The sequence below is a fragment of the Phalaenopsis equestris genome, unplaced genomic scaffold (genome assembly GCF_001263595.1).
Source record: "Phalaenopsis equestris unplaced genomic scaffold, ASM126359v1 Scaffold000617, whole genome shotgun sequence".
NCBI lineage: Eukaryota > Viridiplantae > Streptophyta > Magnoliopsida > Asparagales > Orchidaceae > Phalaenopsis > Phalaenopsis equestris.
In genome coordinates, this window is record NW_018165057.1 from 374,933 (window position 1) to 394,521 (window position 19,589).

General features: G+C 37.2%; 1 protein-coding gene across 1 annotated transcript in view; it reads right to left on the reverse strand.

Moving 5' to 3' along the window:
• Positions 1–5,199: 5,199 nt before the first annotated feature.
• LOC110029956 (ankyrin repeat-containing protein At2g01680) overlaps positions 5,200–19,589 on the reverse strand; it is a 28,718-nt gene continuing 14,328 nt past the window's right edge. Inside the window, exon 3 of the mRNA XM_020732463.1 lies at positions 5,200–6,165. Within this exon, the coding sequence (XP_020588122.1) occupies positions 5,296–6,165 (870 nt within the window). The 3' untranslated portion in view covers positions 5,200–5,295. The remainder of the gene's footprint in view (positions 6,166–19,589) is intronic.

The window sequence follows — 19,589 nt, forward strand, 5'->3', positions numbered from 1 at the left end:
TAATTTTGATATGGATCACGATCCATATAGATTAAGCGGATATTTTTGGTAACTTATTAATTATGATTTTTAATTTAAAATAAAATTTCTAACCCCTCCTTTTAAAAGCATAATTTCATCCCATACAAATATAAGTATTACAAATATAAGTAATACTTGTACTTGAAAAAAAAAACAGAAAAATCAAACTGAAATAAGGCTAATATAGGTTTTGTTGTAGTTGAATTTGAGATTAATGTAATGCAATAATTAATCCCATAAAATTTATGTTACTATTATTTTAAACTAAAGTGAATGATTAATTACAATCTTTTGTATCCAAATTTATCATGTGACGCATCTCCAAGGATCAAAGTGGTAGGAAATTACAGAAAAAGTGGAGAAAGAAAGAGTAATGAATAAAAGAGCAAGCATAAACTTATCTCATATGGGCAAACTAGGATATTTTCGGGCTTTGTGCTCTATTTTATATATTGTAACTGAAGGGTTACAAAAGAGGAGATGAGAGATATCACCTTACAGAGTACGGGTCTAGAAAGAACTAAAAGACCTTTTTCTACATGCATTGAACTATTTATAAAAAAAAAGGGGTCATAAAGTGGAAAATTATGTATCAACCTCTGCATTAATAAGGAGGTTACTGGATATTATTGTCTTTTGTCATATCTTTCCTTACTTATATTTGATTTTCACGTCATTAATGTTCTTAGACCTTCGGTTGGTAGGTCTATAACTTGTTTAACTGCGTTGGTGTCAGTCGGCAATTTCTTCTGAATGTTGGTTGGTCTTTGAGAGTGGTAGTAAGTCAAGCCTAGTGTGGTCGGTTGACTTGTTTGTTCCTTGATAAACTTTGGGGGCAGTGTTGAGAGAGTCTCACACTGATGCTTATGAAAATGCAGCAAGGAGATTGTTCTCTTTCAGTTGTGCTGGGTGGCTCTTTGGTCATTCATTAGCCTTTCAAACGACTGGCGGTTCTAGATCCAGTCAGTTTTATGAGTACTTAACTTTTCATTAGAGTAATACTCTTTGATTTTTCCTCCTTAATATGAGTCATTAGAATATCTCGAGATTCATGCATGTCATTTTTGGGTGTACATACTAAGTTTCCTAGTTTTCTTACTCCTTAATAGGGACATTTGTGGGAAGGAAAAAAGAAAATTTTTAATGCAATAAATGACTTGTATTAATCATAATTTAATGTAGACTTCCTATATTTTTGTGCTCGTGACCCTTATATATAAAGCATAGGAGGTAGTTCGATCATCTTGAGTTTGTTCTCTCTTGCACTCACTCAGTTTATGTGATTCAACTATGGAAGAAGGGTCTGACTCAACTCTAAAACCTGTAGACCGAGCTAAAATGTTAGTTGACATTGGAATAGGACAACACCGGACTGAAAGTGAGCTAAAAAAAAAAAGAGGCTGGCTAAGAAGCCAAAATCAACAAAGCGGGATGAGATAAAAGAGTCCTCTGACTCAAGATGGGAGACTTCTGAGAAAGTTCAACCCAACACTGGGAAGGATTTGAGTGGCTCAGCAGTCGACCCATCGATGAAGACCCTCGCTCACGTTCAGATCCAACTGGGGTTGCAAATGTTACCCCATTAATTAGGGTAGAAAGAGTCGGTAGAAGTGACCCTTTGGTAGGTGAGAAGGAGTTGGTTCATGACTTCCCGTCTTCTGATGTGGGTGGAGCAACCTAGTCTGAAGTGATTTGAATTCTGAGTAAGTGATTTCATTCAATTTCTTTTTTATTTGAGTTTCTTATTGTTCTTTCATTGATTTTTGTTTCTTCTAGATGAGGACTCATGGATTAGGTGAGTGTTGGTTGTTGATGATAGCTAAAATCCGACCTTTTTAGCGGACCTCATTCCCCAAGCGTGGATGGAAGCGAAGAGAATGTGGTCGATTGCCCTCCTATGGAGGCTCTGGAGGAAACAATTAAGGGACTTTTGATGTTCCCAAGAACCTTGACCCACCGCTTGGAATAAGTGGAAGCTACTCTGACCAAGCAAGATGAGGAATTTCGTGTTATGCTGGAGGAAATGTTGGGGGAGGCAGTCAGTCTTCGTCGAAAGGTTACAGAGCTCCAGAAAGATGTGTTTGTGCAGAGGGTTCTGAGCCCGACAAAGAGAGCCAGTTCAAGCTCGACAGTCAAATAATGTATAGAAGATTGGTTAAGAGAGGTTTGGTTCTGGCTGAGACAATGGAGAACCTATTTGTAAAGTGTCTTTTCTCGGACTAGGGTACATTAGCGTTTTAACATATATAATATATATATACCCATCTCAAATTTACTGCTGACATGATGTTTTTTTCTTGAAATCCTTGTGAGGCATTTCCACTTCCGTTGGAATTCTATAATGGGTTTAAGGGACCCATTGAAATGTCTTTTTCCTTTTCCTTCTTGTCCTTGCCACTTGTTTTATATTTTTTTCTTGTTTGGCTTTAGCTGCTCGAACTTCTCTTCTATCATCTTATGGCTCCTAAGCGAACTAACCTAACCTTTGGACTGCTGACTGCGGCCAAGTGATCTATACTATCTCCATCTGAGGTTGCTTTCATGGAGGAAGCCTTCATATTCAACTCGGCCATCAAGCTAAGAGTCGCCTGCCTAGATCAAAGGATGATTGGCAAGTATGAAAATGACTTGGTGGTTTACCGGGATTAGTTTCGGTATGGATTGTGTCATGAACTTAGGTCCATTTTCAATTTGTATGAGGTCATTCTTGCAAAAGTCAAGCCGAACTCAATTGCTACAATAATGAACTACATTGTTTTTTGCCGGCAAAATGGAATCTCGTAGTCGACTGATCCATTCAGTCATATATTCTCCTTTCGCGTGGAGTCAATCGGATATGTTCAACTTGAAATACCGGCAGGTTCCAATTTTTCAGATCTGAAAACAAATTTAAGAATTGGAAATATAAAATTTTCAGCACCTTATTGTCGGAGAGCTGGTGTGTAATGACTATTCCGACCGAAAATGTCTCCAAGAAAAGTAAGGCATTGATTACTCCCAGATTGAGGGGGTGACATTGAGGTGATCTAATCAAAAAATGACTAATGATCTTTATTTGGGTGGAATTGCTGGTCTCATTATACTTCGTGCTCAAACATAAAACAGATGCAGAATGAACAGTCAGAGCAAGCTGAAGAGCAGGCACCCACTCCTTGGGTGGAATTGCTAGTGTCATTCCACTTCGTGCTCAAACATAAAGCCGGAAGCCAGAATCAAGTAACCAGCGCATTGAGTCGCTGTCACTTGCCGATCACCTCCATGCAGGCTCGAGTTGTGTGATTTAAGGTAGTGAATGAGTTGTACGGCGCATATGAGAATTTTAGGTAAATTTAGGTACAAAGTTAGGAGAGGCCCACAAAACCATACCATAGAAATGATGGTTATCTCTTCCGTCGGAACAAGTTGTGTGTTCCCAAATGTTCACTAAGAGAAGCCATCACTTTGGAGAGCCGCAACGGGGGACTAGCCGATCATTTTGGCATAGACAAGACCCTCACACTAGTGAAGGAACACTTTTTTTTAGCCTCGAATGACAAGTGTCGGGTCACATCAAATCTTTATTTGGTCAACCCACATCTTTCACAATAACTTAGGTGAATCTTGTTGCTACCTTTGAGAGGGTAACTATCGGGACTCGTTACCGAGAGTGAACCTCCTCTAAAGCTACATTGATATTGAGCTTTGAGACTGACTTTTTTTTATGCTTGACATTGTGGTTTGGTGTTCTTGCTAGGGCGTCAATCGGATGAATATAGCATTGATGTTTGTCGCTTTTGTTTTTAATAGTGTTGTTCGGCTAACATATTATATTTTTCAAGGTCAAAATTAATCGGTCAGATCATCATCTTGATCAGATTTTGTCTTTCACCTTACCCTTTGCGAGCTTATCATTACCAAATAAGGAACCACCTCCAGAGCTTTATATGATTCAAGCTCAGAGACCAAGAATTTTTTTATGCGGGAGCGTGTGGGATATTTTGTCGATTAGGCCTCTTTGGATTTGATGTCGGCGTTATTTTGTCGTTCTAAGTTTCTGAAGTGCTAACTGAACCTAGGAGGATATTAGAATAATTCACCATAATATTAGAAATTTTTTTGTTGATAAGGTTGTCGGCTGTCGGGGACAGGCCGAGTAGTGATTTAGTATAGTCGTTCAGCTCATTTTGATCGTCAGGAGCAAGACATCTATTTTAAGGTACTCTCCTCCCAGCCAAAGGATATAGGAAGACAATGAAAATGATGTTTCAGGCTCCAAATCCATTGCATGAACTCCTTATCATGCTCTCTGTTTAAGAGTCTTTGAGTTCTATTTCTCCTCAATGATGTCGCTTTCCTTCTTATTGGTAGCATGCTTCGCGCACACCATATAATTTAGGATGTTAAAGCGAAATTTGTAATGTGAGGCATACTTAAGGATCAAAGTGGTAGGAATCTAAAGGGAGGAGAGAAAGAAAGAGGAAGGAATAAAGAGCACGTATATAATTACCTCGTAGGAGCAAACTGGGGAATTCTCAGGTTTGTGACACATTTTATATATCGTAATTGAAGGATTGTAAAAGAGAAGATGAGAGAGATCTTCATACAGAGTATAGGTTGTACAATTTTAATGTGATCGATAGGGTTGCTTGTTTCTTGGTGATCTTGAGGGAATATTGAAAGAGCCTCACATTGATGCATGAGATTGTAGGGATACTAGACTTTTGTAAGCTAAAATTAAACAGCTCTTGATGACTTGGAACAGAATTCAATCTCATGGTGTCTATGGTCGGCCTGATCAGCAAGGAGAGCAATTTAAACTGGGGAGGACCCGGACGAGGTAATTAAAAAAAATAATAAGTTAAATTATTTTTAAAAATAATTAAATACGTTATAAAACATCAAATATAATGCATTTCAAATACAAATATAAATAAAATATAGATAAAAATAAAAATAAAATTGATAAGTGATCCCTAAACTTAAGGTCATATAAGCTTCATCCTTTACAAAAATTACGGATGTACTCCAAATACGCTCAGGACATACAGATTACACACCCAATATTCTCTGAAGTGACAAAAGAAAAAAATGGCAAATCCATTAATGCAGGCAAAACTCTCCCTCCCTCTCTCTGTATCTCTCCGTGTGTTTCCGGAACTAATAACAAGTACAAACTAAAGCTGAATTTGACAAGAGCTCTAGAAAACAAATCAACAACCTAAATAAAATATGTACAAAACTATTAAAAAGGGATAATCTTCCATGCTACATTATATACAGACAAGCAAGGAGCACTTACAGAGCATAAATCCTTTTTTCATGATCAGAAAGAGCATCCGGATCTGAATACCCAGAATGATGAGACCATGAGAAGGATTTGCTTCCGCTTCCTCTGCGGATCCGCCTCTGTGAATCTTCCCCGAGCTTGAACCGCTGTCGAAGAACAAGGTAGCTCATCATCACCAGCGTCCCAATCATTATAGGCCCTCCGATTAAGGTCACCGTCATCGCCATCCACGACGATCCCCCCACAACCACAAAAGCTATCGACAGGAATGCTCCGCCGGTGCTGAGGCAAGCAGCCCACATTAGCTTGTTAACGACCTGGACCACCTGTTTCTGAGCATCCGTCTCCCACGCAACTAAAGTGATCTGAACCACAACCACGGCGAGGGAAAGGAAGAGAGCGGTGGCGTTCAGGAGGCAGAACACGCGAAATCCAGTTTTACCGGCTATGTAAGCCTTGCCAACTTCGGGACCATCCTGGAGATACTGGCCAGGGAGGTTGAAGATGGCGACGAAAGCAATGGAGGCGACGAGGGTGGCGACGACTGTTACGGAGTTGATGGTGTTCTGAACGGCTTCTCTGTGGAGTTTTTTCAGCTCTTTTGCGATGCCTGAAACACGGCGGTTGGTCTTGGCGTTTTGGATGAGTTGGTTCTGGACGTCGTGCTTGATATCGCTCACGGTTCGCCTTAGCTCTGATGCTTCGTCGATCCGACCGATGTTTCGGGCATTCTTGGCGCCGGCTTCTGTTAGGGTTTCCATTATGTCTAGCTGGGATTCGCCGTATGGAATCTTCTCTGCCAAGTCCAATGAAGCTTCGTTCTGATTGTTGATGGCGTTTACTTCCACGGATTCGTATCTTAGCAGACGTTGCACCATCTGAGAGGCGGGAATCATATGAGGTTCTTAGAAGTCAGGCAAAGATGCATAATGCGAAGGATAAAATAAGAAAGGATGCTAAAAGAATATGATGAATGAGTCATTTCAGAAGTAGATTGAATTAAATTTTTTGGAGGTAAAGACATTTGTGTTCTATAAATTGAAGAAAAAAGATGAGTCCTCAACATCAATAACACAAAAATCAAATTATTGTGAGTAGATAATCAGTGCTTTTAAACTCCCATCTGGTCATGCTTGGCAAGCCAATGATTTCCCAGGAGTGAACTGACAACAACCGTCTTCATGGATAAAATAATAAATATATGCTATGATGTTCGGAACTCTACCGAGGCTGTAATCTGCAATTCGATAGGAAGCAGATCAATACAGATACCCAATATTTCATAACAGAATCTTCTGATTTTCATTTGTCAGGGTTTCATTACAGAGCTAGAATCGAATTTTATCAAGTTTTTGCTCAAACTAGTATGTTTTTGTCCTTCGCAGATGTTTTCAGGACAGAAAATATTAGAAACTTGCATGAAATGATATTATTTAAAAAATATCAGTAAAGCATACATCAGATAGCTTCTAAATTAAATAACCTCAAGTCAGCTGTCTAAGTACTGGTAAAGGCACCAATTTTGTTTTGCTGTTTTCACTATAGCAAGACAAAACAAAGGGAAGAAATAAGCATACACAGATATCCTTTTTACAGTGATTTCACGGCATAGATCCAGTAGCTTCAGAATCACGTTCTCTACTTCATCACAATCATTCCATGCTTTTCTTGAAGAAGCAGTTGTTTTTTTGACATTCCTACCTAATCATTCAACATTTTCTATCAGCCAGTCTTATAATTGCATTTATCTTAAGGTGGGCTTGTTTGAAATAGTAGCATTACTTTTTCAGCAACTGAAGTCGTGCATTTGTTTTTATCCTTGTACACGCTAAAAATGCAATCTTACTGAAGAGGATAGTTAGGAATCAACACAGAAATCCTAAGATTCTGCTTGAAATTCACACATTCAGTGAAGAACCTCAATTATAAATTAAAACGAGTTGCATGTGTTATAAATAATTACATGCCCAAAGTGAAATGCTTTTCCTATATTTTACTTCAGAATTGACTTAGCATGGCAAACTAAATCAAAATTCATATTTTTCAGATTTTGCCAAGTCTCATGTTGTTACCAAGAATGAAATCCAAACTGCGGGACTAAAACATTATTCCAACCTAACAACTTGTTACTAATGAATCAAATATGAAGCCTCATCATTGTTCCAGTCGTAGCTTAGTGCCAAGTAACTAAAATTACATATTCTTAAAAGGAAAAGCTATGTCTACAATCAATTCTGGAATTCGTACCTGATAATAATAACAATGGAGCACTAAAACTCAGAATCTGATAATATAGTGATATTAGCTGAAAACGGATTAGAGTCTGAAACATTTTCAAGACTCTTCTTGAGAGAGAACTTTCATTGATGGAACTAAGAATAAATCAATAAGAGAAAATAATAATGTATGCATGTACATACACGCACATGAGCCCACTGAACTTACATGAATACATAATGATTATATTAGTTGATAGCAAGAGATAGGGGATCCGACAATCATTTCTCATGGCACATCTTGAGTTATGAGTAATAATAATTACTATGGCCATACAAAGTGGCACCCAACAAAATTGGCGGATAGCAGGGTATCGGGCATTCAATAGAAGATACACATGTCCTTACATAAACAATAACTATGTATATTCATGGCAGGACATATGACAGCCGACAATCATTTTCAAAACCCCTCTCGAGTTATAAACTGTTTGCAAGAAAATATTGAAGCAAGGAAAAGACGCAGAACAACTTTAATTATGCTTGACTTCTGAATACACAAAGAACTACTAGAGAACAAAGACGCATTAATTTTTTGTTCAATTACAACTTGCATCCATCATTTTAATGCAAAGCATACATAACCCTTGTGTTTTAATAATATGTTCTTAGCCACCATATATCTTTAACAAAATGTGTAATTGTTATCATTTTTTTTTCAATTTGACTCGGGAATTGTGAAAGGCCTACTTATCCTTGTAATAGCCTCTGCTTTATTTAACAATATGGAACTCCAATTTCGGCCAGTCGTCAACAATGTGCCCTCCAGGGATGCTACCGCCTTTACAGAGAACATCTATGACAACCGCTGTGAAGTAAAAAGAGGCAGAGTGGGGTGAAGAAGTTGTCAATGAAGTATGTTGATGGAATAGAAAAACGTTCTCTTGTCTTTGTTATTCATTGTTTTGGCTTTTGTTCATCTTGTAACTGAAGTGTCAAAACTGAATGATGAAGAGTCAAGATAAAAGATGGTAAAAATAAACAATTCCATTCTAATGCCAAAATGTATTAATGTTGAGAAGTCGAGATAGAAGATCACTAAAAAAAAATTCCATTTGAAGAGTGTAGAAATTCTGTTATAGGCAAAAGCCAAAAAGTGGTCAAAGAAGAATCTATCTAAGGTGTGCGCCAATGGCAATGAACTCCTCCATTAACGCTGTAGCAACACCAACTGCCCCCTTCTGTTCAGGGCTCCTACCAAACTGTACCATTCTGCATCATACTACAAACTTTGTAGCATTATAAGTGACAGCTTCAAAATAAATGAGCTGGACTGGAATGCATTTTATAGTGAAACGCAGAAGAACCGTGACATGGGTTTCCTTGACGGGAAGATGTAAAATTGAAATGCAAAACTAAGGATATTTTGGGGAGAAAATAAAAGCTTTAGGAAAGGGAAAAAAGGACGTGGCAAGGCATAAGCCTTGAGAAGTTTTGAGGCATAAGCATTGGAAGTTGTTGAAATTTGTACCTAATATAGGGTCTTAGTTGTAAATAAAAGAAGTCCAGGGATTTATTTGTAAATGTTATAAGGCTTTATATAAGCCCAAGTCATTAATGAAATGAGCAAGTTTTTCAGACCAATTGATTCTTTATGGTATCAGAGCCCTAATCGCCTGTCCTCCTTGATCAATCAGTCAGGATCAGCATAGAGAGACCCGAAACTCCCGCCTCTCCTCGATCAAACCAGTAGAGATCGGTGCAGAGAGACACAAAACTCCTATTTCACTCTTTCTTCAATCGCGGTCCTCGTGAAGTAGCAGTGAATCACACAATCCAATCGGGATCAGCGAACACAGACCCAAATCGGCATGAAGAAACTCAAAACTCCTTTTTTTTTCCGCTTGGTCCTCGCGAAACAGTCAGCACTAGAGCTAACAAAGGTTTCGGGTTCGGTGAGAGGGCGTGTAGAATCGTGACATAGGGAGGTAAGGTTGTTGAGATATTTTGTGGTGCTTGGGAATGAGGAAGGCAGCAAAGTAGGGCTTCATTTCTGAAGTTACACTCGATGACAAGGAGGCAAAGGATCGAAGCGGTTGTGGTTTTGTGTGCGGGACAGATAGGTTGCGGCTTTGTGGACTAACACAAAGCGGATCACACGAACATGCAGGAAGAAGATCTAGATTTGGATTCTTGTTGTTGAAGATGTCAGAAGGCAGAGATAATATGAGAGGTAAAGGATTGGAACATTTGGGGAAGATAGATGCTGAAATTCTGAAGATATTGGTCGTGCTCATACAAGGAAGTAGCGTCTCGGTGGAAGCCACTACCTCAACAAGTGCTCCGACACAATTGAACTAGATCTCTCTTCTATGGATATGAAGCTCGATGGACCAACCACTTATCTGAGTTGGTCGGGTCGGATCGAGGCTGCTCTAATATGGAAGAGACTAGAAGAATACCTGACGGTGGTCGAGCCAAAGGGTAACAGTGCTGAGGGAGATGAGTGGAGGACCACACATCAATTGATTTATGCCTAGCTACTCAACTCGATGGTTCCATCGATTGCCACATTAATGGATGGCATTCGAAAGGTGAATGACAGTTGTGCAAAGTTGAAGAGAACCTATGTTCGAACTGATAATCACACGAGAGTATTCCAAATTCAATGTAACATAGACGCAGTGTTACATGGTGATAGATCGATCCAGGAGTACTCCATAAAGCTGGAGCGGTTGTGGCAAGATTTTGATCGCTTCTCACCTACATCAACTTGTGGTGATCCGGGATGCAAGAAGGAGAGATCTTTTCACAGACGAGGACTATCCAATTTCTAGGTCATCAGAACCCGACCTTTGATCAGAGGAGATCTGTCCTCCTAGCCCAGACAACGATTTCTTCACTGGATGAGGCCATCGTTGCGATGTCACAAGATGAGAGTTGCATGATGCTACACTATGAGCCAAGTGGACTTCCAGGTACACGCTCAACTTTGGTTGTCTCAAACTCAGGTAAGACAGGTTTCCAAGGGGAGACCCGTAGATGCTACAACTGTTGAGAAGCGGGACGCCTGAGCAAGGCTTGTCCAAAGTCATCCAAGGAGAGAGAGACAGGGGTGGACAATGTAGAGGTTGTGATCGTAATCGTGGGAGCCAAAGGGGTAGAAGAGGAGGCCATAGAGGAAATCTGACAATTACGGAGAATGAGAGAGAAACAGATGTGGTTTTTACCGATGAAGATCACAAGCTCTTAGAGATGTTGAAGAGGAAGCAGAGAGAGGCAAGTGATGCGACTGAGGATGCATCTACTTTATCGTTATCTAAGGGGAATAATGTTACTTATGTTCACTCAACCAAAAGTACTCTTGATATACATGCTCTTATCTCTATATCCACCACAAGATCACCAAAATGGATAGTAGATTTCGGTTTATCTCGACATGTGACAAGTGTTGCTAGTCAGTTCTCCTCATATACTTTCCTAACAATTCCGGAGAGCATTCAGACCTTTGATGGACACAGCCTGTGATTGGTAAGAGTGCAATGAGGTTTAATAATTCTTTAACTATGTCTAATGCTTTACAGGTTCATTCCTTTCCAACGAACCTTTTATTTATTGGTGTCATTATACTGCAACTACAATGTGTTGTTTTATTTAATATTTTTAAGGTGATCTTTCAAGAGAAGTTAACTGTCCGAAGACTTGGAACTGACACGTGGCATAGTGGACTCTGGTACTTGGATAGAGAAGGGATGGACTCAGCCTTGACATCCATGATAGCAGTGTTGGAGTACGAGGATCTGGAAGGAGTGTGTAGAATTTGTTGTTACTACATCACAATCACATGAGACAGACTTCATTTAGTCTATTTAGTCGTTTGTATCAGTGTTTGTATGAAGAAATAAGCAAACAGAAACTTGCGTGTGATATCTGTGAGTTTGGTAAGCACACTAGGAGAGCTCTTATGTTAGTTATGATAATATGATCTATTTTTTATTTGGTGCACTCAGATGTAAAGGGACCTTGTTCTCCAACTTCAATAAATGGCTACAACTATTTTGAGACTTTCATTGGTTGTTTTTCTCGTACTACTTGATTATATATGATGTTTGCCAGCTTTAAAAACTTTCACGAGTAATTCACACTCAATACGGTGAATAGTGAATGTATTAAGATCTAATAACAGGACAAAGTATACCAATAAGACGTTTGAGGAGTACCTGTCAGCCCAATGGATACAACATCAAACTACTTGCCTATACACACCGACACAAAACGGCGTAGCAGAAAGGAAGAATAAACACATTCTAGAGGTAACCAACAGCATGATGATCAACGGAATACCCTCAAGAGTATTGTAGTGACGATCTCCTTGTGAATTATTGAAAGAACATAATGGCGGGACCCTCCCATTGAAGGTATTTAGTTGTGTATGTTTTGTGAGGGATAATAGACCATCAACAGGGAAGTTGGATCCAAGAGTTGAGAAGTATATTTTTGCTGGTTATTCTATCACTCAGAAGGGGTATGTTCGTTGGAGTCATAGAGAAGAGATTGTTTGTGAATATGAATGTGACCATTAGAGAATTCAAATCATACTACACCTTGGAGGCGAACTCACCCTTTGGTGACTCCTCAGATACTAGAAGTATGAGGCAAGAGGGGGAGAGTATTAATGGTAAGCGATTGGTACAGGTGGGAAGGACGCCTTGTCTTGTTATGTGGGAAGGGTTGACTCAGGAAAAGTCAAAAAATGAGGAAAATGAGCCCAAAAGTGATAGGACTCGAGCACAAGGGGAACTGAGGGTGTATACAAGGAGGAAAAGGCAGAATTAGGGAACAATACCTGGCATGTCAATCGTGCCAGCAAGTCCCTTGTCTCAGCTAACTCGACTCCTAAGAAACCTACACCATCACCTCAAAATTCAATTGAGCAGGTTATACGATTTCTCCCTTTTCTCCCCCTACAGCCATAAATTTGAGAACCTCTTGCAGCAATTTGGGTCATCCTCCTAATCATGTTGGTTTCTTGCATGACATTGCTCAGTTTATTTCATAATCTAATATAACACCTTTACAAAGAGCATTCATTACATCTTGGACACTAATTGTACACCCAAGTGTTGGCAAGTAGCTAAGAAAGACCTAAAGTGGAAGGCCGCACTGCTGAGAATAGGACATGGGAGCTTGTATTGCTACCAGCAAGGAAAAAGGCAGTCGGGTGCAAATGGATCTTCACAGTGGAGCAGAACCTAGAAAGAAATATTGATCGCTACAAAGCACGATTGGTGACAAATGAGTATAGTCTGACATATTTCATTGACTATGATAAAACATTTGCACTAGTGGCAAATATGAGCAAAGATAAGATACTCGTCTCTTTGATTGTGAATGGTGTATGGAGGTTACACCAATTGAATATGAAGAATGATTTCTTCATGGAGATCTACTAGAGGAGGTATATGGAGATAACTCAGGCTTCGACATGAACCAGATGGTGGGCAAGGTTTATTAGTTGAGAAAATCATTGTATTGTTCGAAATAATCTCCTTGAGCTTGGTTTGACAGGTTCAGGAAAATAATAGTAGGCGTGGACTATCAAAAGATCAATGCCGACCACACAGCGTTCTTTCAACAAGATGGTGGTCGCATTACTATTCGTGCTATGTGTGTGGATAATATGATTGTCACTATAGATGATAAGAGAGAGATTGCTCATATTTGGGCAAAAAGTTTGAAGTGAAGGACCAGGGACAACTTAGATACTTCCTCAAAATTAAGGTGGCTCATGGAGAAGAGGGGTTTGTTCCATCTCAGAGGAAGTATGTGCTAGATTTACAGAGACAGCATGTTGGGATACAAGCTTGTAGTCTCAGAAATTGATCAAAAGGGAAAGTTGAGCGCAGAGGCAGGAGAGTCAATTGATCGCGAGAGGTACCAGAGGTTGGTAGGTCGTCTCATATGTCTGATTCACAGTCGTCTGACATATCATTTGCAATAAATGTAGTGAATCGCTACATGCATGATCCGAGAAAGGGTCACATAATTGCAGTATATTAAATTCTGAGTTACCTAAGGAGTGCACCAAGGAAGGGGTTGATCTTCAAGAAGAATGAACATATAAGCACTAAGGGCTATTGTGACTCGGTTTGGGCGAGTTGTATGGATTGCACGAGATCCACATATGAATATTGCATGTTCGTACAGGGCAACTTGGTCACTTGAAAGAGAAATAAACAATTAGTAGTAGCAATGTCAATAAAAGAGACAAGAGTATAGGGTCATGACCTTCGGAGTTGTTGAGAAGAATGAAGGGTCACATAATTGCAGTATATTAAATTCTGAGTTACCTAAAGAGTGCACCAAGGAAAGGGTTGATCTTCAGGAAGAATGAACATATAAGCACTAAGGACTATTGTGACTCGGTTTGGGCGAGTTGTATGGATTGCAGGAGATCCACATATGAATATTGCATGTTCATAGAGGGCAACTTGGTCACTTGAAAGAGAAATAAACAATCAGTAGTAGCAATGTCAATAACAGAGACAAGAGTATAGGGTCATGACCTTCGGAGTTGCTGAGAACATGTGGCTGAGAGCCTTGTTGGTAGAGCTCAAGGTGGACCAAGGAGCTCAAATGAAGTAGTGGTGCGACAACAAGTTAGTGATCAACGTTGCCAACAAGGCATGCAATAACAACATACTAAAAGTAAAGTAAGACATCATAGTAAGATTATTAAAAGTCATACAAAGAAAGAAATAGCACAGAATAAAAAGCCCTTACACTCCTAATTTAACATAAATAAATCTAAGGCAACAACCATCTTCCTCTTCCCTATTCAATATAAACCAAAATAAACAGTAGCTAAAATTTTAAAATAAAGACTACATTGGTTTTAGGTATGTTAAACAGGTTTAATTCTACACATAACAAAATTTTAAAATTATCTAAGCCATAACATTTTATGCTTACGCCTCTTCAAAATTACAGTCACCACCATTAAGGCACATGCCTCATCTAGCAAGATTAAGACATACATCTTATTGTCTTCTTTTTTTTTTTAACTATACTAAGAAGCGCCCATTGTTCCTTGTAATAGAAATAAATAATATTTTTGGGAAATGAACTTGCCTCTAAAGGCGGACCCTTTCCCCATTGGTCTAACCCCCCACATGAATCAAAACCTTGCCCAGCTTTTTTTCATCAAGGCCTACAAGCTTAGAAATCATATCTTTAGACAAAAGTATATCATTCATATCTTCCAAATTCATGGTATCTCTTCTATACAACATGGTGCAAGAAAATACTTATAAAAAAATGTTATAGAACAAATAACAATAAAGACTAATTTCATCAATATAACTAAAATAATGAATATATATTTAATTGCAAAAATAATAAATATAACAGCTACTTATAGCGAAATTTGTTGGTGAGACTTTGGTCATACAAAATAACTTAAATCCGAGCCAAAACCTTTCCAAAGGCGCCTCAACCAAAACATCCTTCAAGTCCTCATCCATCAAACAAAATTTAATTGCTATAATTATTTTTACGCCAATCTTTACTTTATCAACTTACTTGTCATCTCTAGCATCAGCAAACACCTTATTTAGTGCTTTTAAAAGACCTTTAATAGACGAACTCTACACATCTTACTTTCTCTTAAGGAAAAAAAAAATCTATAAACTATCAAACTTCTCATATCTAAACTTCATGGTTATCAATTAAGAACAATGATATTATGTCGATTTGTTATACAAATAATGCAAAAAGATATAGAAAAAAGCATTACAACAATCAAAGACGATGGGCTAATAAGAAAAAATGAAAAATAAAGTGAAAAGATAATCATCGAAATACCACGTTCAACGCACCTTCCAGGATAATGAATCTTTTCACTATGTAGGTCCCGTATCATTTGTGAGTACATACAAATCATTGAAGATCTTTCTTTGTAGAGGAAAGGTAGAAGAGGGGTAGAAAATAAATGATAAAATAATCATAGAAACATCAAGATTTATGAGATTCGATCAACTATGCCTACAGTAATAAGAAAGGTAAGAGAACTTGATCTGATAAGACAAATAAAATCCAAAATCTTGGCCTATAAAACAAGCGATCACTCACAACATTTTGCAATTCAAACTATACCGACAAAAAAAAAAAAATAGGAACCACAAGAATTTCCCAATATAGAGGTTATATCGAACAAATATTCCCTAGTCTCACGTGCTTAATCAAGGTTATTAATCCTCCAAAATTATAGCCACCAAAAGGGCAAACAAGAAACCAACAAATATTTTTGAATTGCTTACTTTTAAATCTTAACAGAAGCCTCCTATCTTATAGATATTGAGGGAATACATATATGAAAAATCGACAGTGTGGGTGAAAGAGAGTTGGTTGAAAGTATCACAAGAGCTAGCATAGTTCATAAGAAGATCTCTAGCACATGATCCAAGGCCCTACGAATCATAACTCACAATTTTTTTCTTTCAATTACACATACATTCTAGGAACACGATTCACAGGTCCTATCATGTGAATAATCAATACTCCCAATTCAAGTGCAATTGTGTTTCTTATTTTGTTGCAAAGGTAAACAGAGAAAAGAGACATATTAAGTGAATTAACAGACAATTTAAAATAGAAACTTGTTAGAATAAAAATAAATTATTTCTTACCTTGCAGTTAAAATTAAATTCAAATTTGTTTAGAATAATTTAATTTTTATTATAGATTAATTTAAAATAGCATTGAATTTTTAAGATGACTTTGTTAGAAAATCCTATTATACATGACAGAGTGGAACAATTTAACAAGATATATAATATTTGAGTTCAAAATGAATTGTCCAGCGGCTCAAAAGAGAAACTGTGTATGCAAATTGTGTGATTTTGCATGAGAGTTGTCATAACATATTACAAGTGAATAAGTAAACTTTAGGCTTACGAAGGTGGTCTGATGGATGGAGTATTGTTTTCAGATTATTTTGCCAAAGATCAATGATGAATAGTACCTTAAGAAATTAACAATAAAAGCAATAATTGCCAACAACTAGATTCTTTGGAAATCAATAAGAAAGTCAAGAATAGCTAAGCATGGAGAATGGAATAACTAGAACGAAACATTGGATGATGACTGATTAATGTAGAGAGCTACAAAAATATATTATGTTTGATATTTTGTTATCATTTTGTTTTTGTTTGACCTAAGACATTTAAGGCTTCTCTTACTTCAAGGAGAAATTAAGCATACATAAGTTTGAGAAAGATTGTTTTATTATGCTCAATTATTTTGTAAACTTGTATAATTTCTCTATAGTGGATTACATTCACTGTCATCTCCCATGGGCGTAGGCAAGTTTTTGTCAAACCATGTAAATACTATCGATTCTTGTAGTTTTTAACCTCATTGATATTAGTTTGCACATTCATTGTTTAATTTAGGTTGTTAGATTCATATAAAAGTTAGGTGATTCTGCAGTAACTAGTACCAATTTATAATGAAAAATATGATGCCCATGAAGTTTGAGATAAAAAAATTTTAGAGCTTTAAGAACAAACTGTCATGTTTTAATGTAGGAGAACTTATGAAGGAACTCATGGAAAAAAATAAAGTAAAGATGAATGAGGAAGATCACTTGGTCGTTCAACTAGGCTTGGCAAACAAGATTTTCAATGTCTTAGAGAAACCAATGGTGGCAGGATTGGTCCAAGCTTAAATCTATACTTAGTTTAATTTCATTGTTGGTGGTAATATTGTTTATACTTTGTTGTTATTATACACTTTACCTCCCTCTCTTTGGCACCATGTTACATAAACAATGAGTAGAACGAATATGGCATTGCAATACAAACATTGAGTAAGGTTTCGTACTGAAATAAGACAGAGTGGATAGATTTGGAAGTTGCAGAACATCTTTTAGCACACGTGAAGGATAATCTATATATTTCCTAAATTGGCTATAATAGATAATGAGACATTAAGTATAACAATATTCCACCTCCATAGGCAAAGTGTATATGTGCTAAATTTTTATGTTGATTCATATGAACAAAAGCTCCCAAGTCTATGACCTAAGATTTAATAAAGGTTCTTTCAGAGAGATTTAATCTAATGTAGGCAAAAAAAAAACTTTATTAAAAGCATCACTGCATTACTAGGGAAATGTTTTTCGAGATCCTTCAGAAGAATTCTCAATCAAACAATCTCATGCATGTCACGTCTTCAATATTGCTCTACCATTTTTCTTTTCCATTTAGAAGAAATGATTGTTGTAGAAAGAATGGTCAGAATGATTGGCTACAAATTAAAAGGTGAAAAATATAGAGAACACCCACAGTAAGGAAGATCATATGACTCACCAAGGAGAAAAAAAGCTTGGGGCATCATGGACCAACATATATTGGACTTCAGAAATAGAGGTAGGCCATGGGGGATATGCAGCTATTTATGAATCCCAGACAGGGATACGGAGACGCTAACATGACACGACACAATATGGGACATAATACATTTAAAAAAAAAAAAAAAAGACAACACATCATGAATACATTTTCATATTTAATTAATTATTAATAAAAAAATATTTTTTCATTTTTTTATCAAAAACATCACAAAATAGAGTATGCAAGAATAAAATTTAATTTTATAAATTTAACTTATATTATTAAAAATTAATTTTCAAAATTAGACATAATATATTTCGAAAGAGTTCCTCCAACCTATCTATTAAAGTTTAAAATATCATACAATTATAAATTGTTTAATTAATTAAGTTATAATTTAACTTTTAGAATTAGAATATGTATAGATTTATAATTATTATTAACTTATTAAAGAGTTAGAAAAATTATAAATTATCACTTACAAAACTAGGTGGCATTGACTCCACTTGGCTTCAATGAATAGAAACTTCAGTGCGAACGCTGCAAAGTTCGCCAGGTATTTAGATCGGCTTGAGCAAACAAGTTTGACTCATGCTCGGGTTGCGAAAAAGAAGCTTACGGCTTCCACTTTAGCGAATGAAGGTTCGGCTTCAATGAACAATGGAGAACTACAACATTCCACTTCAACAAATGCAAGATAGACCTTTGATGTTCGGCCCCGACAAAAAAAGGGGGAACTATCTATGCTCAACTCTGATTTATATTAGATGCACTTTTAATACTCGATTTTGACGAATATTAGAAGAAGCTTTTACATGAAGATAGAGGAGACAATTTCGAACACGAGGTACAATTAAAACTATACATTTATTTATTATCTTATATTTTTCGTGGCCCATTTTTTTGCAAATTGTTTTGATTCTAGACTTTCGTGTTCAGGTCTAATAAAGATTCAGACACATATTTTATAGTGTTAGACAACTGTCTGGGTATGTCGGTGGCTGATACGTGTCTGACATGGGTACGACACATTTTTAGAAGTGTCGATGATACATAGGTGGCTATTCTAAATTCCCTAGCTATTAGAGTATTCACATCGATGAATGTTTGATTACAATAATGAAAGAGGATAATATATGGAAAATTGATGGTTGTGTCAGGTTTGCAAGATAATATAGTTGATAATAGATCAAACACAAAAGGCTGGCGTCCATGAAATTGGATCACCCGAGGAGCTCTAAATTGAATCTATTACTCTTCAATCCATGAAGATGTGACCACAATCTAAAGAATAATGATCGACGAAAAAAGGTCGACGCCAAAACATAATAGAGTGTGTGTAGAGAGGAGGTTGAAACGCCAAAACTTACCGAGGGAAAGTTGGTCGTACAATGCCAAAACTTACCGAGGGAAAGTTGGTCGTACAATGCAAGCGCACGTGTCAAGTAGTAATGTGGTTAAAAAGTATCGTGTATCGATCCACCGGAAAAGTGTAACAATTGTTTCCAAAGAAAAATCTCTAGCTTATTAATCTAGCTAATCTAGTCTAGCGTGATCACAAAGAGAGTTCTAAATCCTAAAGTTCTAGCAAGACAGAGCAATGAGAAGACAACAGAAAGCAAAAAAAAATGGAAAGACTTTTGTAAGTTCCTTCAAGATTTATGTGATTCGTTCCTCTGTGATTTAGGGATC